The sequence below is a fragment of the Andrographis paniculata genome, unplaced genomic scaffold (assembly GCF_009805555.1).
Source record: "Andrographis paniculata isolate CXL003 unplaced genomic scaffold, ASM980555v1 Contig69END, whole genome shotgun sequence".
Taxonomy (NCBI): domain Eukaryota; kingdom Viridiplantae; phylum Streptophyta; class Magnoliopsida; order Lamiales; family Acanthaceae; genus Andrographis; species Andrographis paniculata.
The window spans coordinates 3,785,190-3,807,061 of record NW_026137605.1 but is presented as its reverse complement, the minus strand read 5'-3'; the positions used below and the strand labels follow the sequence as shown (position 1 = coordinate 3,807,061).

General features: G+C 34.4%; 1 protein-coding gene across 4 annotated transcripts; it reads right to left on the bottom strand.

The window, feature by feature from the left end:
- Nucleotides 1-243: 243 nt before the first annotated feature.
- LOC127264187 (stomatal closure-related actin-binding protein 2) lies at nt 244-19,871 on the bottom strand. Of its 4 annotated transcripts, XR_007841638.1 has the most exons (14): nt 19,515-19,871; nt 18,489-18,785; nt 18,255-18,383; nt 17,881-17,973; nt 17,554-17,694; nt 17,365-17,433; nt 17,175-17,258; nt 16,904-17,084; nt 16,689-16,805; nt 16,383-16,441; nt 16,161-16,295; nt 15,894-16,043; nt 15,692-15,781; nt 244-387 (listed from the first exon to the last, which is right to left on the bottom strand). XR_007841638.1 is itself a non-coding variant. In XM_051293636.1 (13 exons), the coding sequence occupies exons 2-13, from the start codon at nt 18,765-18,767 to the stop codon at nt 15,743-15,745; spliced, it is 1,476 nt and encodes a 491-aa protein (XP_051149593.1). In that variant the 5' UTR covers nt 18,768-18,785; nt 19,481-19,871; the 3' UTR covers nt 15,521-15,742. The 4 variants fall into 4 exon arrangements, 3 of the variants coding, with proteins under 3 accessions (XP_051149593.1, XP_051149592.1, XP_051149594.1); XM_051293636.1 differs by lacking the exon at nt 244-387 and having other exon boundaries at nt 15,521-15,781; nt 19,481-19,871; XM_051293635.1 differs by lacking the exon at nt 244-387 and having other exon boundaries at nt 15,521-15,781; nt 19,515-19,870.
- Nucleotides 19,872-21,872: the final 2,001 nt, after the last annotated feature.

The following is a 21,872-nucleotide window of genomic DNA, read 5'->3' as shown; positions in this document are numbered from 1 at the left end:
TTTGAAATTAAAATATATCAATATATAATTTTCTCCCTAAAATATATTATATAATTCATTCTCTTTTGGGTCTGCCATTTGTTTCTTATTGTTCAAAATATCTAAATTTATATTCTTTATTTATTTAATTTATATTTATATTCATATAATGTGATTTTTAAAATTTAATTTGAAATTAAAATATATCAATATATAATTTTGTAGAGAATAATTTATGCACTCTGTGTTGCGTTTGTCTCGAAGATTTATGTTGTTCCTGCGAGATGCTTCCACGCACCGAGACTTTCAGCAGTTTGGCTGCTGATAGAGATTCTGGAGATTGCTTTCTTGCATTTACTTGGATCTTTAGTGCCATTCGTTGCCGGGGACAGAATATTTTTGTGCTTTCTGCAATGTATGATCCGATGAAAACAGAGTTATAGGAGAAGCATGTTCAGGAACTCAAGGTGCAGTCATCGTATTTAATGATTTTGTTATAAATTAAAATAAATATAGATATTTTGGGAAACAAAAAGGAAGGCGTTGACCAAATTGATTGGATGGAAAGAGGTGAGAAAAAAAAAATAGAATGAATTATATAAATAAACTTTTTTATAACATTGCAACAAACCAATTTTTTAAAAATTTATTTTCTTTTCAAAATATTTTTTTATATTATATTTTTTTTTGTTTAATTTTTTCTATATTATTATAAAAATTATTTTTTACAAAATGATATATACTTTTTTTTTCCAAATTCTAATTAAATTTTAAAAATTTTATTATATGGATATAAATATATAAACTTAAATAAATAAAGAATATAAATATAGATTTTTTGAAACAAAAATGAAATTTTTGACCGAATTGGTCGGTTACCAATGTTACGTTCTACAAAATGATATCCATATCAATATATTTTGTACAAATAAATCATTACAAAATAGCAAATGGAATTGGTATTTTTATATTTGTACTCTGCTTTTGAAACGAAAAGTATAAGACAATAAAATATAAATTAATATGTATACAAAGAAAAGGGGACGTGTGGTAGTGAGAAATATCATACGAAAATTTAATTTGATGAAAGAAAATTAGAGTTTTTAAAATTGGTTGGTTGTGCAGTTGTTGATATTCGTTTATGTTTTTGAAGGGGTAACCTACGGTTTCGTCGAGCAGAAAAATGATCCCTATCCGAATTGATCTGGCCCACCAGTGGGCCCATTTATTTATCTTTACTGCACTCAAAATCCTAATCCTTTTTTGTAGTCAATAATTTGGCTGCTTTTCTTCTGGATGTGTATACGTCACTTTTGATCGGCGCAAGAAATGACGGTTCGGGCTCTGCAATACAAACAGTGTAATCATTACATTGTTTCGGTCAAATCAGAGGGGTTTCAAAAACCCTTTTCCACCGCCAGAAAGTGTCTGCTTCCTTATTTCACTAACTCTTCATCATCTTCCTCATCTCGAAGCTCTCTTTTGTTTCAAAAATTTCTTTTCATGGTGAATTAGTATGTTCCCGCTTCGCCGTTTGATGGTTCTGACGCCAAAACGTCATTTGTTTCATCTTGAGTTCTGACTCCAACGATTCGCCCCTACTGTATCTGATCGTCGTAGTAATTCTTGATTCTTTGTATATACAAGCCTTATAATTTATGCGACTGAACTTTTTTTGCCATATCCCGACTTTTCTCCTCCGTTTCCATATCTTGATCCTTTACCACACCCGACTTACCCTTTTTCCTGGGACGCCTCTCGGAAACCTCGTTCTTTATTCTCTAGTAAGCAAATGGATAACAAGGGACATAAATTTTTTTATACCTTCAACTACCAACCCCAATTTCTAGCACGGCAGTTCGGTTGTCGACAAGGTATTCCTAGCCCGCTTGGCCAACCCACTTAATAACTCAAAGCCCTGACGGCAGAGTAATCCCTGAACTTATCCAACCTTACCTCATCCAACTCTCTACCTATATAACTTTCAATTCTTACCTGCCTTTTCATACCCAACCTCAGACTGTAGAGTCTTTCCTGAGTGGTGGTCGGTCACATGGGCTCTATTAGACTCCTCAAGAAATTATTCCAATTCTTCTACTGCCTCCAGCACTGGCGCTTGAGTCAAGTGTGTGTAAATGGGACCCGCGCAGAAGCCAGGCCCCGCCCTTGAAAGGAGTCCGAGTGTGCCCAAAAGAAAGAAAAAGAAAACAGCAACCGACGAACAGGCAGTTGTGCGACCCCCCCCCCCCCAGTGGACCGTCAAGCAGTCGAGGAGTACCTTGTTTCCCTTCCGATTGATACTGATTGGATGGCACCTCATATACGCAGTGGCTTTAGTAAGTCTAAATGTTACGTTTCAAGCAAGCCATATTTTCTTTTCTAACATTTTTATATTCGCAGTTGATCCTCCCTTTCGACAACAAGAACATCAAGTGACTGTATCCGCAGATACCGTACCCATATATCTACCGACTAACCCAGACATCTTGGTAACAACTAATTTAGTTCTCTGTATGAAATTTTACTTGGGTATCCCCATTACCAATAAACTTTCTTATAGGTATCGAGACATCAAACACCTGCTACTGTACCTTCCTCTACTGAACCGCCGATGAAGGTCAATAATAGGAACCGACCAGGAGGCAAACTCCGTCACAATCAACACTTCAAACACCTCTGACTTTACTTTCCTCTGGTCAACTGCCGATGATTGGTCAGACAGAGGAACCAACCCTGAGACTCCCTCGCAACCAACAAAGTTGGTTACACCAGCTGTATTGGTGCCAAATCCGGTAAGTATTGTTTAAGTAAGAAATCTGACTCTTTTAATATTTATGTGTTAACCTGTGAAACATTTTTTAGGTTAAAAGCATTGTGCTCCCAGAGGCAATAGTTGCGGCTCCTGTAGAGAAAGTCCCGATTGAGCACTCACGCGGCGAGCTTCGACACAACAACCCTCTGGTAGTTGTCCAACCATATCTTGGCACTCCGGCGGTTGGTGGTTCAGGTGCTGCGCAACCTGCGGCTGATGTGGCAGCTGCAGACGCTCCTGAGGCCGACCGCCCCCGAGTTGTTATCAAAGAGTTGTCATCTTCATCCTCTGGGCAGCTTTCCATAAACCAGAATTTGGAAGAAGTGGTGGGTTAATCCTTTATTTTGATTTTAAGTCTCGACAGTTCCAACCTTTCAATGACAAAAAACTGGGATCGGAAGCAGCTGCGGTTCATTCCACTCGATTCCCAGCATGCGAGGAATATGGAGTCAGTACCTGGGTACGTACGGGACCGTCTCCATGGGTCTCATTGCGTACCTCCCCAGTTTTGGCTCCTTTGGAGATGACCACTGTCCAGGATGTAGTAGACAAATGTGCATACTTTTGAATTTTTTTGTTCGTACTTCGATTTCTAAATCAGTATTTCCCTTTGCCAGCGTAATTTTGATCTCCATCATCTCCCCAAGTTCCCGTTCTAGAAACCTCGAGATCGGTGGTGTCCCAATGTGCAACCTTGTCATTTGATGACTTGAAGCCTGAAGATCTCCAAGATCTTGCTCAAGTCACAGTTCATTTATTGATTTAACACCTGACCGAGTCTGCCGCCACACCTCTTTTGCATCGACTGATGAAATGGATCACCGAACTACAAGCCGATCTTCCATTGATTCAAGCAGTCGACTTAGCTCATCCACCGTCCCAAAGTTATTCTGCTGCCATCGAGGCCTCCTTATCAAAAATGAATGAAGATCTTAAGCAAGCGGACATGAGGCTGACGAAGCTTTTGCAAGCTCAAACTACTTTATCCGAAGATATAAGCAGGAGGCAGATAGAAGTTGAGCGGCTACAAAAAGAACTTGAGGATCTTCGGAGAGAATAAATGGCTCTCGACGGGTGCACCGAAGAAGAGAGACGTGTGATTGCCGATTATCGACAAAACCTAACAAATTTTCAAGAAATGCTGCAAGCAGGAGCTCGGTCAAGGCTAATCCATGAGCAGCAGATAGCCTATCGACAACAGAGAGCGGTTCGTTCAGAACAAAAATAGACTGACCTACGAACTGTCCTAGGGAATTATCATGTATTGTGCAACCACAGTAATTATTGTTGCCCAAAATTTCCGAAGTTTGAAGGATCCAAAAAGGTGAAATGAACCTTAACATGAAAAGAATATGCTCAAACAAACAAGCGTAACCACCTCTTTTTTAAAAGTTGATGTTGTTAGGTAAATAACATGAAGAAAGCATATAATAGAACATTGTGATTTAGAAATAAAGACTTTCAAGTAAATTGCATAGAAATTGGAGGTTACATATTTTACAAGAACATGTCGATAAAAGTGGAATCAGATAGGGACAAGAATGTTTAATCCACAAATTAATTGTGATTTCAGGCAACGGTTGAAGTTGTTGAGGGACCAAGTCAACAAAGGACAAAATGCGCATTGCAAAATATTTCAGCAGCCAGTCGGGAAGTCACGAAATGGCAAGTGGAGACTTGGGTGTTTATTGACCGCCTTGAGGGTGCTTGATCTATGTTACCTACAGCAGGTGCACAAACGTCCAAAAATTTGGCGGTACATGCTGCCTCATACGGTCTGCGTATGTTAGTTTCTCAGGAGAGAGGGGTTGTATTAGTCACAATAGGGGACTTCTTAGAAGTGGAAAACTAACCACTCGATCAGTCAGACAAAACTTAATACAGTAAAATAAACAGTCTAAGTTTTTGTAATAATGTATTTATGTATAAAGAGTGAGAAACACTAAAGTATTTATTAGGTTATGTCGGCTAGCTATAGGATTTTGTCGTAAACTATACTATTTGTCCATTGTACAATACCATTTGTTGGTTGTAGTGGTCGGATCATAATATGTAATGACGAAAAGGATTTTGCTCTTGATAAAGCATCATATAGCTGACCGTGCATAAAAGCAGGATCACCTATGTATATACTAACGTGTTCTAAGGTTTGTCCTTGTGACTTATTAATCGTCATTGCAAAGCAAAGTTTAACAAGGAATTGTGTTCGTGTAAAATCTATAGACGATATATTCTTATTCTTTGGCTAGAGTGGAATACGACATATTAAACAAAGGTTTCTTGAACAAGGTCCTATGATTATTTCGGCTTGTATTAGAGTTCTTGTTAATTTTTTGCATATCATTCTTGTGTCGTTTGACAAGCCATTTTTTTTATCAAGGTTTCAAAGCAACAATATTAGTGCCCTAGTGTTTAGGATTAATGTGTGTGGTGGCATTCCATTTTGTGTAGTTGTGGCAAGATAATCTTCGTAATGAGCTTGTTGATCATTATCTTTAGTAATATCACGACCTATAGCTATAATTTGTCTTCCTAACACTTTTGTAAGAATGTTATCATTAATAACATCTACAAGGTGGTTTGTTGTTGTAACAATTGATTGATTGATAAATACGTCTGATGAAGGATTGTGTAACAATCTTGAAGGATAGATTTTTTGAATGAGTGAATCTAAATTTGTATATCAAACTTCAGAAGTGTATCTAGCGGAAGTCTGACCTCAGCATTATTGTTTTTATGACATGTATTGTTTCCAATAGTTTCTAGGTACTTTGAGAATTCAAGATCTTGTCTTGCTCGCATATTTGTAGTAAGGTGGAATTTACTTGCATTTTGGAATAGATAAGAAGAAACAACACTTGCCTCAATAAACATTTCTTTTATCCCATTGGGAATAAATGGAGTAATCTGTTGAAAATCTCCTCCAAATATAACAACTTTTCCTCCAAAGTCATCAGTGAAATATGTTATATCTTTTAATGTGTTCTCTAGAGCTTCAAATAGTTCTCGTCTTGTCACTGAGATATCATCCCAAATAATTAGTGAAGTTTTTCTTAGTTTGTGTGCAAGATTATACTATATTGCTATATTGCATGTTTTGTTATAAGTCAAATCTAATGGAAGTTTGAATTTAAAATGTGTTGTTTGACCATTATGTAATAAAGATGCTGCAACGCCGGATGTTGCTACAGGAGTTATGTGCATTTATGTAAAAGAATTCTATTACCATTGTTTGTTGATTATGAAACTTCTCTGTACAATAAATTTTAAATGATGTGTATTGGTAATTTGGTATGTGTACTTGGAGAGCATGTACTGGAAGTTGCATTTCGTTTAAGTTGAAACTAAAAATATGCCAGCATGCTTCCGGAGGTGCTACCCAGCGACCTGATTAGAATGCCGAGATCTCGTCAACTGGTTATCCAGCAGTGGAAAGGTCGAGTGTGTATGCAATCCGGTCGTGTCCTTTGTGGACATATTTATACAAATAATTAACAAGTTTAATTTTTAAACAAACTTCTACATTTATATAGCAGTCAAATTTTTCAAGCAATTTAGGACTGTAAGGTACTACCCAATGATTATCCAAGATTTTTCCACGTGCATAAGCAATAGATCCACAGTTCCGCTTTCTATATTTTGGGAATCCGTTTTCTGTATGAGTTGTTTCTTCGACAAAGCTTTTTGGGTAAGTTTTTATATTTGCCGTCGGACATGCATACATTGTTTGGATTCAATAATCCACAAGGACCATGTAGCATATGCTTGCAGACTAAATTGTACAAAGGAAATTGTTGGTATTGGTCTGGCAGTTCTGCTGAAATAAAAGAGTCATAGAATGATACACAATCTAACTTCGAGTTACCATCCATGATTAGCAGGATATGCATACGAGAAAGTCCTCTTTTTTGAAATTCGATGACATAAGAATAAGCTTTCACAACTCCAAGTACATTTTTTTTAAGTAGAGCATGCTTTATTTCTTCAATTTTGGATCTAAAAACTCGTGCAATTATGTCAGGTCGATTAGTTGTACTATTACAAGTGGATATGTAAGACTGAATTTCGGGCCATTGTGGATTACAAGTCATTGTAATAAAGAAGTCAGGTTTTATGAAGGTTTGTACAAGTGTCATAGCATCCATGTATCTACGATGCATATCTCAGGGACCACCTATGAAAGAAGAAGGTAACACCAAAGGCTTTCCTAGCATAGACAAATTGTTTAGTCCATTGTTGTTGTAAGCATCTAGAATTCCTTGATATGTATCTTGCCGAAATGCGTGTCGTGATTGTTGAGTATGAAAAAAATCAAGTCTTTGAGTTTCTATTTTAATGTATTGATCAACAACGTATTGTTGTAATAAACGTCCTGTCTGTAGAAAAATAGTTGGACAAGAAGGTCTTATTTGTAATCGATACGAATAGTACACTCTCATAGATATTCGGCCTTTATCCATCCTTGCTTTCTTTGTTCCTACAATACAATTGTGGAAATATAATATTTAGGACAATGAAATCGTTTGACATGACTTAAAAAGTTAAAGGTGAAAAGTAGTTAGTGTCGTAGCGTGTATACTTTGAGTGTTTGTACTTTGACTGTTGTCTTCATCTGCTAAAACTTGATTGTAAAAATCAGCAGCGGAAATATTAGATTGTGTTATTGCTCTTCCGTTGTTTTTAGTATATCAGCATGCCAACCAAGTTGGCCATAGGGATGTAGCAGCGGATATTGAAGTGGGTCAGAAGAAAATGAAAATTAAGAAACTTTTCTCACAGTTCATTTGATAGGATATACTTAAATATCATGATGTAAATCTGTAGTTGGATTATCACCATCTTGCCAGATGATAGATATATCGTTCACAGTTGGACGGTTGTAAACTTTTTCTTATTAAGGCATATTTGTCTTCAAGAAAATCTTATATTCATTGATACAAGAGATTGTATATAATTGTCTAAAGAAGCATGCATATGGATTTAAGTAGGAGGTGTTTATAAGTATAGCAACTAACTCAGGTATTAGATTGGGATAATTTTGTAGTTGTGCCTGAAGTTCTGTGTTTGAGTCATGGTAACAGAGTTGCAAAGTTTGTTTCTTATCAATTGTAGGAGTTAATGAATTTATGAAATGATGCATTGTTCCATTCACTCGGAATATGTACAAATTATGTTTGTTGTGACACATATCAACATTGTACTTGACACCAAGAAATGCAAAAGAGTTATTATATGTACGAATATATGGCATGAAATGTCCAGACATGTTATGGTTATACAGTATGAGATCCTGGAGTATAGGAGGTGTTTCAAATGGAGCAAGAACAAATGCACCATTTCCACAACAAAACTCATGGTTTCATGGTAGAAAAGAATTGCACCACAATGAGTACATGGGGACACATTTGGTAGAATCCATGGTGACAAAGTGGTTGTATTTGTATGTGTAGAATGTCGAATAGCATCCTCACGTATCATTCGTCCTCTAACACTCTGTAGATTATGATTTGAAGACATATTTGTACAATTTGTCGTTTTTAATCAAATGTTATTGTAGAAAAAGGTGCTTTGCGAAATACATATAATATTTTGTCAATATGTACTCGTAGCATCCAAAATAGACTATTTGATTTAATAGAGAAGGTCCAAACAGTGTGGATCAACCTGTCTTTCGAAAGACTGTGTAAAATATGGTAATTTCAATATAGATTTTCGCGGTTAAATAGGTTGACCTAAAAACCCTTGTACTGCTTAATAAACATTCATGTTAACAGAACTGTCCAATTATTGTAAATGCGACAATTTGATTATTTACTTGGAACGGCAAATCTTCTAGTAAACTAAGGTTTGAGTTGAAAAGTTTTTTTTGTACTGGAAAAGAACATAACTCAAATAAAATTTTAAAATAAAATGCTTTACAAATAAAGCAGAAATCGTAAATTACATTTCTTATTTAAAAATTTTATGAATCTCTTTATTTTGATAATTAGAAGATCCATAAATTTGAAAGAATTGATAGTCTTATAAAAAATGAAGATAATGAAAGAAAAAGAGAAAAAAAGAGAAAAAATAATATAAATATATTCTTTTAAGAGAGAAAGAATTGATAGTCTTATAAAAAAGGAAGATAATGAGAGAAAAAGAGAAAAATTATTCATCAGAAATAGTTTTCGAATCAGTCTGATGAAAGAGGTACAAAATGAGAGAAAGGGAGAAAAATAAGTCTTGATGAGTTTTTTGTGTTTTATTAAAAAGCTTATTTTGTACAAAATATATATATTGATGATATATTTTAAATTACTAAATGAATTTAAAAATTTTCAATATATAAATATGAATGTATAAATTTAAATAAATAAAGCTTTATGAGAGAGAATAGAGAAGAGAGAAAATAAATAAATAAATAAAGTGTCTGACCGAATTGGTCGAATGGAAGGAGGAGAACCTCCAGCCGGTTGGGATGGAAAGAGGAAGGAAAGTGACGGATTTGGTCGGATGGAAAGAGGGAAACGGTCCAGTGGGTTAGAATGGAAATATGAGAAATAGTGGGTGAATTCGTCGGATGAGAAGGAGAAAAAAAGTCCAGTCGGTTGGGATAGAAAGAAGAGAGAAAGTGGCAGATTTGATCAGATGGAAGGAGGGAAACCATCGAGTGGGTTCGAATGCAAAGAGGAGAGATAGTAGCTGAATTTGTCGGATGAGAATGAGATAAACGTCCAGTCGGTTGGGACGGACATATGAGAGAAATGAATTGATTTGGTCGGATGGAAGAGGGAAACCATCCAGTCGGTTCGAATGGAAAGAGGAGAAATAGTGACTGAATCCGTCGGATGAGGAGAACAAACATCCAGTCGGTTGGGATGGAAAGATGAGAGAAAGTGGCTGATTTGGTCGGATGGAAGAGGGAAACCGTCCAGTTGGTTCCAATGGAAAGAGGAGAGATAGTGGTTGAATCCGTCGGATGAGAATGAGAAGAAACATCCAGTAGGTTGGGATAGAAAGATGAGAGGAAGTGGTTGATTTGGTCGGATGGAAGAGGAAAATTGTCCAGTCGGTTCGAATGGAAAGATAAGAGATAGTGGCTGAATCCGTCGGATGCGAAGGAGAACAAACGTCCAGTCAGTTGGGATGGAAAGAAGAGAGAAAGAAATATTATGAATTTTATAAATATAAATATAGATATATATATATACATTCATATATTTCTAATTACTAATTAAATTAAAAATTACATCATATAAATGTGAATATATAAATTTAAATCAATAAATCATTACGAGAAAGAGAGAATGAGAGAAGAGAAAAGATGAAAATAAAAACAAAGATATATACAATTCGTATACGTATATACACTTCGTAATTTTAAAATGAAATTTTCGATGAAATAACTCCAAATGTAAAGATTAGCAGTTCTTTAACAAAGATCATTGTTAAAACAAACGATCGGTATTTAAAAATGGAAGAAATTTTTTATGTACCTGAAAAGCGGCTTGTTGGCGTAAAATAAGGTTTCAGATGAAACTTCCTTCTTTACTTATATATGAGGCAAGAAGTAGAACGATCAGCGAAGAGAAAAATGACAGCATTGTATAAACAGGACTACAATGATTTAGTATTCACTACTTACAGTAAGTTAACATGTAAATAAATAAAGGTATGTTGGAATTTTTTTTAATACCTTCGGACCACTATAGGCACGGTAAATTGGCAAAGGCAATCGTTTACAGAATCTTTATCTGGGGATCAAAGTTTCATAAATGAGAATCCTTGGTAATTTTCTCTAGTGTATATAATGTACAAGTGGAAAGTGGAAAATTAAGGTAGCGAGTGATTTGACAAAATTTTGTTTTAAATATTACCACAAAAAAATAGAAATTATTTCAGTGATTTGACATTTACTCAATTTGTATTATGAGAGAAAGAAATACATTAGTGAGAAGAGGAAAATTGGGAAAAAAGAAATGACCGACCCAGTAGGTCGGATAGAACGAGCAGTGGAAGAAATTGAATGAATTATATTACAAAGAATTTATTGTTGTGCAACCAATCAATGAAAAATTTTAGTCTCTTAGTTTTAACAATAATTATTTCTTTTTTATTTTTTGGGTTTCTTTAAATCGTATATTATTCCCAAGAAATGGTCCGAAAAATAATAATGTTGGATGGAAAATTGGATTAAGGTTAAGCACTGTTGTTGTGAAAAATGGAGGAAAAGTTTATTAGACTTTTGTTTATTTTTTCTTGGAAGGGTTAACTACAAGTTGCTAGACAGAGAAATAGTTGAGTATTAAAGGTAGCAAGTGGTTTGATTGGAACTGTTTTTCCAAAAAAATCTGCAGGATTTGTGTATTAGAATTTACATGGCATTAATATTTGTAAACAACTTAGTATAGTAAATATTTTTTGCAAAAAAATTCAACTTGTTTGCTCTATATAATGAGTCATCGTAGTGAAAAGGTTCGCAGAGATTTTCTGTTAATCGATTAAAGGAGGTGAAAGTTTGTCCGTTAATTGTCTTTAGAGAATTCCTTGCTCTTCTATATAGTGAAGTTGCGTTATTTAAACAATACCGATCTTTAATGGCCACTATGAACTTAGTGAATATGTCGAGTTATTTCTGTAACATTTGTTTTTACAATGACGTTTTCGCAGTAACAGTCACTAAGAAAGCAATCGAAGTTGATCAGTGGGTAGGTTTTGTTGGTCATGTTCTTCGTATGGTCCTAATGTTGTCGGTTTTGATATGGAATGGCGGCCTAACGTTCGCTCTGGGGAGGACAATTCTGTCGCTACCATCCAACTTTGTCTTTCTTCGTATTGTCTTGTTTTTCAAATTTTAAAGGCAGATTTCTGGCCGATCCTAGTTTTCTGTTTTGTGGTGTTGGTAAAGAAGCAGACGTTGTAAAGCTGCATAGGCATTACGGTCTTCTTGTTCGTAGTTTTGAAGATGTTAACACGCTCCACAAAAGAGCTTGTTTAAATGTTGATCTAGCTGCACATGTTTACAGGGGACTGAAGACAATGGTATTAGCTGTTTTGGGAAAAGAGCTACTAAAGTCACTACATGTAAACCATAAGCAACTAGGATTCCGAACTTTTGACAGAGAAAAAAATTGAGTATGCAGCTACTGACGCCTTTGCGAGTCTTCTATTGGGTATTAGACTTACCTATTTGATATCGGGAATTTCACAGCCTCCTATGATGTATTTTCTTGGAGGTTGGCTTTTGTAAACTGGAAAATAGTTACAGGTATGGATATTCTGTTTGTTATATGTTTGTAAATCGTAGGCATATCTCTGGTTTATGTATTGCAGTCTTTTGTAACGATGGAGTGCAGATTAGAAATTGTAGTATTTATGTTTTGTTCTCATGTTGTGTATGTAGTTATATTATTTGCATGCACGTCGAATTAAAGAGGTTTCAATGCTCTTTAATAGCATAATCATATGAATGCAGGAATACAAGTTGTTGACTAATGAGTAATAAATTGTAACCTATAATTCATGTTTATAGTAGGTTGTATCTTTCCTGCCGGGTAACTGTACACTGTAATCTATCCAACTTACTTGTAAGAAGAATGAGACAAATATTTGGGCAAAGATAGTTGTGGTAATAATTAAAACATCATTTAGTAAATTAATTATGCGTTTTCTATTATAAATTCAATTATTGTATATACTTGAACGAATTGTATGGAGAAACCATATATCTTTTAAGAGGTGTTTGCTCGTTCAGAACAAAGTTATGCGGGTGAAAGATGTTTTGAGTAAAAGATAAATGAGATATATAAGCTTCGGTGTGAGGTTGTTGTAAGAAATATAAATATGAAGAAAGAATGGATTGTAATTGAAACTTCGGTATGTTTATATTAAATAATTTTTACAGAGATTCGTACATTGGATTGTTCGCTGTAATTTTTAAAAATTGAGGTGATAAGTAACGTGTTAGTTGTGTCCAACAAGGACGCGTAATGTAAGGATTAGGTAGGATAAGAATTGTACAAAGTACTACAACGATAGAGAACTTTAAAGTCTAATTCTTATAGTTGCAGTTAGGTAATAGGTAATTATAACTTTCATAGGTAAATGTTGTAGAAGATTTGGTGAGATTTAATAAAATAAGGTTACTAATAGCGCAAATAAATGCATTAAATGCAAAGTAGGGTATGACAGGAATGACATACATTTATATATCCATATTGTTAAGGTAAAATAATATAAGGGTATCAGTGTACGGAGGAACAATGAATATGGGCCACGTGGCGATTGTTTGTAACGAAAGATCCATTTATATTGTAATCGTAAATAGGTAAAAAATAAAAATTCACAAAGGGTTTTGAAATTATACCTTTCTTTGATTACTTTTTTTATGTATTATTTTAAAAATATTATCTACAAATCAAAATAATATAAATGTAGCTATTTTTTTTTAAAACAGAAGATAGCCGTCAATTGATTTGGTCGGATTGAAAGAAAAGGGGTAAAGAGAAAAAAAAAATTTATGTATAACAGTGGAAGCGGTGGAGAAAAAACAAGAGATGGCGAAATATTAGCCGGTGGGGGTGGTGGGTTAGGCTAGAGAGAGAGAATAATACATTCATTCGGTTGAAATGGAAAGAAGAGAGAATCTGACTAATTTCGACGGATGAGAATAAGTAGAAACATCCAGTCGGTTCGGATACAGAGAGGGGAGAAACTAATATAATAATTTAAATAAATAAACGCTTATAAGATAGAGAATATGAGAAAATAGGGAAGACAGAAAAGTTTTCAAAAAAATGTGTCTCAAAGAATTGGTCTGATCGGAGGACCGTCCGTTTGGTGGAAATGGAAAGAGGAGGAAAAGTGGTGGGTTAGGTCGGATAATAAGAAGGACAACCGTCCGGTCAGTGCAAAGTTGGGGAGGTCGGACTTGGTTTTTTTTTTGTTTTGCGTACCCAACAAAGTCCCAAACCCCTGATTACTATAAAATGCATTTTAAATAAATCATAGTATCACAATATTATAAGTATATTATTGTATTAAAGTAAAATTTACGATCTAACAACACTCAATATCTTCAGTATAACTGACAACGCGGGTGCGGATTGACAAAAGTAGTCATACTTGGCTACAATATTACCGCTAAGTACAACTGTTGTAAATATAAAATGTTACACTATTAAAAGCAATTTACTAAAAACATGTAGTCTTCCATACAGCTTGACCGATAAGGTCGGATGACATTGAATAAAACCGTGTAGTCGGCTCATACGGAAAGATAAGCGAAAAAAAATATATGAATTATAAAAACCTCTTATTTTTCTTTTAACTCTGCAGTATTAAGTAATGACTTCGAAAAATCATATATTGATTAATCCACCATCTAGTCGAACTTGAATTGTTTTTGTTTTGCGTGCCCAACAAACTCGAAAACCCCTTTTTACTATAAAATGTCATTTTAAAGAAATCATAGTATTACAATTAGAGTTGTTAACGATCCAAGCCGAGCTAAGTTTTAAGTGTTCGTTAACGTTCGCGAACAAGGTTCGTGTTTGTTCGTTAAGCTTTCGAGCTCGTTCATAGTGTTCGAGCTCGGCTCGTTAAGAATTTTTGTTGTTTGAGCTCGTGTTCATATTCAACACGTTTAGGCTAGATTAAGCTCGTTCGAGCTCGTTTGTCTTATTTTTTTAAAATTTATATATAAATTATAAATAAAATTTGAAATTATTTTATTTATATATTTTAAATTAATATTTTATTTATTTATAAAGTATAATTTTATATGTATATATAATATTTATAATAAATATATTATTTAAACGAACGTTCGTGAACAAAGCTCGGGCTCGTTCGTTAACCAAACGAGTCTGTTTATGTTGTTCGGCTCGGCTCGGCTCGTTAACGTTCGCAAACAAGCTTTAACCGAGCCAAACCGACCCGAGTTCACGAACGGCTCGGTTCGTTTAACAACTCTAATTACAATGTTATAAGTAAGTTATTGTATTAAAGTAAAAGTTACGATTTAACAAACGATATCCATAGTACAAGTAAATCACAACAAAATAGCAAATTGAAATGAAAAAATACAACCCTGAACAACACTCAATATCTTCAGTATAACTGACAACTGACGAAAGTAGTCATACTTGCCCACAATATTACCCCTATGTACGACGGATGTAAATATATAATGTTAGACTATTAAAAATAATTTAGTAAAAACAGGTAGTCAACCGTACTGCTTCTCATGTATATGTTTAAGAATATCTTTTTAACATTAATAATATTACTAACTTACAATATATTATATTCACAAATAAATACTTTTGTTTAACAAAATTACAAAACTAGTACACATTGATAGGAATATAAATATCATTTTAACTCTTTTTGTATATATAATATTAAAATATTAAAAAAAATTAATAAAATAAACAAAAACGCTGCAGCTTTGTTCTTTTACCCAAAAATTTCCCAAAACATATTTTCTCCAAAGAAAAAAATTAATATTCTACACAATTTCTTATACCTTACATAATAAATAAATAAATAAAAAAGAAAAATTCTTTCAAACAAAAAACAAAAAACAAAACAAACACACCCTGGCCTTATTAAGGGACAAAGGTAGTACTCTAATTTGAAATGTAAATGAGCAAAATTACAAACAAATACTAATAGGAAACGTTAGATTTGTTGAAATCGTTTAAATTATCAAACTTGAAAATAAACGAACAACAACAAAAGAAATCAAATCAAATCAAATCAGCAGCATAGAATGGAATGAGATTAGCAGAAGTTAGGGTAAGGTAAGATAAGATAAGGTTATTACAACAGATCAAGATGAAGGCAAACTAAAAACGATGCCTACCAAAGCTCAAATTAAGACACACACAAATGAAGCACCCAAACATCACTCACCTCATAATGCCTCAGAGCTCAAGTTAGTCGAAATCCGTTCGGTCTTTACAGCTACAGCAACGCATCGTCATCTGGACCAGCAAGCAAGACCTGACATGGAAGTTCCACCCTCGTTACCTCCCCTCCCTCTGCTTTACACTTGTGTGTATATATATATATATGTTATATGTATGTATGTATATCAGGATGTGTGACGACGTACATTGCAGTCCGAAGCATATTTCCGAGCAAGAAGAAGGGCACTGTTTCTTTCTCGCTCAGATTCAAACACCAGCACGAAAGACTGTCCTTTTCGGGCTAGCCAAACAAGCGATTTACCTGCAGAGTTGCCGCCTCCTCTAAATCCAAACAGCTGAAAACCGAATATAATACAAGAAACGAACATCATTTCATTTCCGATGCATTGCCTTCAATTATCGAGGAGTTAAAAAAGTTCTCGACGTTAATCAAAGCTGTATTAAGTTTATACCTGCATAGAACGGGAGTAAGATTCTCTGGCCTTCGTGATCCATCCCCTGCTAAGTTTAATCCTCGATTTACCAATATGAAACACGTGTGTCGAATGTGACGAATAGTTTCTACCATTCATTTGGGAGATAACTACCTGTCGAGGCGAAACAGATTTGGATAACGCAACAATCTATTTCTCAGAACAACAAAATAATGCCACGGAAAAGACGGGGTTATTTACGCTGAAGTCATGGTTGGGTTTCCGAAAAAGGCTCTCTAAGTAGCTGTCCAAGTCAATAGCTGCGCAAGGAAAAAAAATTTTACGACAAATAAAATTAGCTCTGTTAAATAATCATCTCGCCTAAAAATTTACGCTTAAAGGGATACACATTATTTATTTATTTATTTATTACATAGTCGACCAACACGCTATGCAAGGTGGATATACGTTACATACAAATCTAGCACGTAATGGGACATTTCAACTCTGATAACCGTCTCACCTAAAAATTTAAACTTAAATCTATGTGCAATAATGGTATCGAACCTTGTTGAATTGGGCCATTAGTAGTAAGCGAGAACTTTTGGCCATTTGCCACTATATCGACTTCAAGAACTCGTCCTACATCAATTGGCTCAGGCGCGTAAACTGATTTGGTAGCACCTGATGGGCAGAAGCATATAAACTCAGTTATAAATTGAGATGATAATATCTAACGTGTGGTCGCGTAAAAATAGGAAAACAAGGAATTGGCGAGTTACCTAAGATAGGCTCCCTTCTGCTGCATTGAGACAACAAACGGTACCACTGGATCGAGCATTTGGCGAGTTCTACAGCTTCTTCCGAGCAGGGTTGGATTCTCAAACTCAAACCTAACGTCTCGGAACCATTCAGCGCATATACACAGTGCGCATTTTCCTCTGCTTTTTTGCTCATTGCCAGCTAGAATATTAAGCTTTGATTATATTCGCTTACATAAAGTTTTCGAATGCATACAATTTGTGCAGTTTTTATTAGAAAAATATGGCGAACCTCGTGCTGCAGATTAATCGAAATCGTGCATTTCTCCCTAATCTGAAGCCTAAGTTCCCGAAGTTCGTGCTCCATGTCCATGACCTACAAAAACATATAGTAGGAAGTGATGGAATTAACAATAAATAGAACAAGGAAAATCGAGAGAATTACATAGTATTGCATAAGCTTCGAATGAGGATTGACATACCTTTGTGGGATCATGCTTCAATCTTATTCTTCTTGCCTCTTGGACCTCTTCAATTAATTCCTCAAGTTCCTATCAGCAAGAAAAAAATCAGTGTACGGAAACATAAAACAAGGTCAACTATTGTAAGAATCAGTGAGTTATTGACTATTTTAAGAAGAAGAGAAAGCTACGGGAAAAGTGAAGGATTACCTGCTGCTTCGCTGAGCTGTTGTTTCTTTCTTGTTCGTCGAGAGCTTCTCCAATCCTCTGCACAACTGCTCTCGCGCTCTCTATTTCAGCACAAGCAAACGACTTCTCTTGGTTGACCAGTTTTTTAGCATCTTCAGAAGCCTACGGTAGAAAATCAAATTTAGTGTATCAATTTTGCAAGGTATGTCTCAGGGATCAGTTAAAATCACCAGAAACATTTCAAGTCGATAGAAAAGCAGAGTCAATGCAGCTTTTCTTACAGCCACACACATTAAAAGGGAAAAAAAAAGAGATAGGAACATTTGGTGTATAATAAAAACTGCAGACCTGCTTGAGAAAATTCACTAGCTTTTTCACTTCAAACTTCTCCTGAATTAACTCTCCTTCCTTCTGAGTTAATTTTACGGCCAGAGCCTCTACCTGGAGACGATAGACGCCAGCATGTATAAACCTCATACAGTAAATTTCCGTGGTGCATAAAATAAAATTGGAAAGACTGCAAGATTGAAACAATAAGAATCCTAATTGCTTAACATGAACGAGAAAAAGAATGGCTTTAACCAATATGTTACTATCCTATGGACATCGTTTATTAACACCAGATAGAACAAACCAAAAAGGACTAAATGATCGACGTTAAAGCATCAGGACCACCGCATTTCATTCGATAGAAATTTCTACAGTAACAAGGGTAAACAGACCATTGAGATAGCTTTCTCCACATCTTCCTTGTTTCGACCCGACAATCTTCCTTTCAGACATTCCAATGCATCTCTAAGCTTTTTCAGAAGCACGTGTCCGTCTAAAGAAGCCACTTCTCTTAACTTAGCCTGGATTACATACAAATAGCACTTTTCACATTTTGCCAACATATGAAATTATTTAGACCTAAACAGAATAGATGTGAGTTTTCTAGGCGAATCATAGAGTCGAACCTCCTCAGATAACTTCGCTGCAGCAGCCAAATTCTTGTCAAATTTACTAGCAAGGTCACGAACTGATAGGCGCTTGTGTTGTTCGGAAAGATGGTTTATTTCCTCCACAACAACCTCCTTCAGGGGAGGACCCTTGCTGTCCTCTATGATCTCGTCCCAAATTTGATTATCAGGTCCCAATCTATACTTGGGAAACTGGTTAGAGGGAAAGCTCACATCAGATGACAACACCCATGCGGGCTGTGCCACATCTCCATATTCTGGGCTAATTCGCGTCATCTGCTCAATTTTTATCCTCTGTTAACATAAACATAATGAGCTCAGCTGAAGGGCAGACGATTATAATTGAATCGATATCAATGCAAAGTGAAGTATTATTGACCAAACTCAGCCAGATGGTAATGAAAACACAAGGATCTAAGTTATAATACCAATCCTTCCGCGCTGAGTTAAATGATATGAAGCCTAAAATGGAAATATCTTCACACAAAAATATATGAAAATATCGAAATTGGTTTTCTCTGAGATTATAGAAGACAGCGTATAATGGCGTGTGGGGAAGAGCATTACATCATACACCCCCCCACTCCCCACCCTTCAACCCCACCACAACAAAAAATAAAAAAATAAAAAATGCAAAAGTAAAAAAAAGGACAGCTTCTTCATCACAAGTTTTTCTCCATGCCAACAAACAGGTCATGGAATTGACCCAAATATAATGCACAGATTAGATTGAAAGAAACTGTAGCCTCAGCAAACCACATTCTACAATGAAATGAACAATTGAACAAGAACTGATTTGATAAACAACTCATGAGTCTAATTTGTGATTTCTACTCCAAAACCTATCCTTACAACCACAAGATTTATTCACAGGTTATCACAGGTTAACAGTTCAACGCAAATAACACAAATTGTCATCATCACAATGGTTTTCAGTTATGAGAAAAAGAAAATTGAAGTTTCGGGAAATTTGCTCAAACTTGACTTACAAGTGGATGAATGCAGAATTGATAGGCGACTTACAGAGGAATATCACGACTCAGTACAAGAAGATTGAACAGCGGATATTCATATTCCTTAACGAACACTGGGCTTGAAGGAAGAGATAAAGGGGACGAACATGGAGCAAACACAAGTATGGAGGAAGCAGAAGAAGCAGCAAGGACCAGTGCTTGTCTGCTTTCCAAAAGCAAAGTTATATCTCTCAAAAAGCTCCTCAGTTATCACAACGACACCCCAATTTGACCGCAATTTCCTTTCCCCAATCCCCACATTGTACTGGCAATCACTTTTGACGGTGCCCTAACTACCAAATTTTAACATCTAAACCCTAAAAGCCATTGCAGTAACTTGGGGGATGAGTTTTGACTGTGCCCTAATCACCGATTTCACACAAGCCCTAGACCTAAAACGACGGCGTATTGGAAAAAAATGTCTCGCACATGATTAACCCTGAAAAGGCATCCATTGCAGTAGTAATTCACAGTACAAGGTCATGGTCGCATGCGCTTGGTTGCCCCACCTCGCTCGCCTTTACAGCGCGAACAGCGCAATGATCGATGCATGCAGACGGCGCGTGAACTGACGGCAGGCGCGTGTCTGCGGCAGAGTTTGTCGTTTCCCTGTCGAGTCTCAGGATTGTGCCACGTGTCTGGCGCGCCGGCTGCCGGCTGCCGTTAAACAGTTTCTGCATATGAAACGACGCCACGTGCGACGTCACGTGACTCTGGACAATTTTGGCGAATGCGACACGAACCATCACATCGTCATGTGATCGGATAGTGTTTTTTCCCTTGACGGACGTCAATGGTTTTGGTATATAACTAATTCCAATTTATTAATTAGTTGTTGAAGTAAAATATACTCTCTCCTTTTTATCCTCTCTCTCTCTCTCTCTCTATATATATATATATATATATTTGAAGTCACTGTAGATTCTATCTTCCAAAAAGCATGAATTTTTAGCTATTTTAAATTTTTTTCTTTTTTTTTTGATTGATTAGAATGTTTGATTGATTGCTAGATATTATGTGTGACCAACATATTTTTATATTTATTTATTTTTTTGAAAAGCAAAAATTTCTAATATTTTTTTACTTTTTTTTTTATTTTTATTGATCTTAATATTTGATTGGCTACTGCGTAAATATAGATTAATACATAATATCTATAATTATTTATTTCTTAAATATTAAATAATATTTGTGTATATCTTATTTTATCTTATATTATCTTATATAATTAAAAATATATAAAAAATATTTTTCATAGATTCAAAAATATTAGTAAACTATAAATATGATATTTTAATTTTAAATTATTTTAAAATTTAAATTTAATACAATAGACATATAAAAGGTGAATTTAATTATATATATATACAACATACTCAAAATATTAATACAATTAATTTAACATACAAAAATTGTATATTAATGTAATATAATTTTTTATTAAATTAGATAATAATTTTTTTATAATATATTAAATGAATAAAAATATAAATATTTTTGTCTCAAATATTACTACTTATAATTATTTTTTATTTTACCGACATATATGTTTGAAATAATTAAATTATAATATACTTCATATACATAAATAAAAAAATAAATTTCTATATATATTATATATAAATTTAAATATATTTTATAATAAAATAAACAATGAAAACATATTTAGTCTATAAAAAATCTATAAATAACATTGAAAATAAAAATATTAATTAAGTGTTAAATAATAATGCTAAGGTGAAAAACGAAGAGGTTTTAAGTTTTCAATATTGCAGTTAATGATTACAGTAACAGTTAATAATGATAGTGTAGTAATCGAAAAGTTTTTTTTATATATTTCTTTTATTCTTTCTAACATCTCTATATAGTATATATATAAGATAAACACAACTAAGACATTTGTATGTGTTCGAACGAGGTTGTAGTTCAATTCCTTTCTCTTACATTATGTACATTAATGTTGATGTACTTTCTTTATTTTTAATTTTTTTTTCAATTCTTTTATCATGTCAACTAATGTTGATGTTTTTTTTTCTTTTTCTTTCAGGAAAAATATTTATGGTGTGCCGGAAAAATAATTTGTCAAAAAAAAGGTGGTGCAGCTGATGACAGGTTTGAAGATGGAGAAAAAAAGCACACAAAATGGCATGTTTGGTCCACAAAAATTGATATTTTCTTTTGTATGGGCAAGTTTGAATGTTATTTTATTTATTTATTTTTGTACGTGTAGACACTAAAAATATATGTCTAAAATCAATTAAATATCATGTATTTTGGAAGAAAATAAAATTCCAATAAAATAAATATATGGTATTTAATTATGCACATATGTTAATTTTTGTACAATAAATATCAACCATTAATGCAA

Excerpts from the sequence above, each read along its gene's own strand:
- LOC127264187 (XM_051293636.1), bottom strand. The coding sequence starts at position 18,767 with ATGACGCGAATTAGCCCAGAATATGGAGATGTGGCACAGCCCGCATGG. Across the intron at positions 16,442-16,688 it reads TAATGGCCCAATTCAACAAG|CTATTGACTTGGACAGCTAC; the intron begins GTTCGATACCAT and ends TTCCTTGCGCAG. Across the intron at positions 16,296-16,382 it reads AACCCAACCATGACTTCAGC|GTAGTTATCTCCCAAATGAA; the intron begins GTAAATAACCCC and ends TCGCCTCGACAG.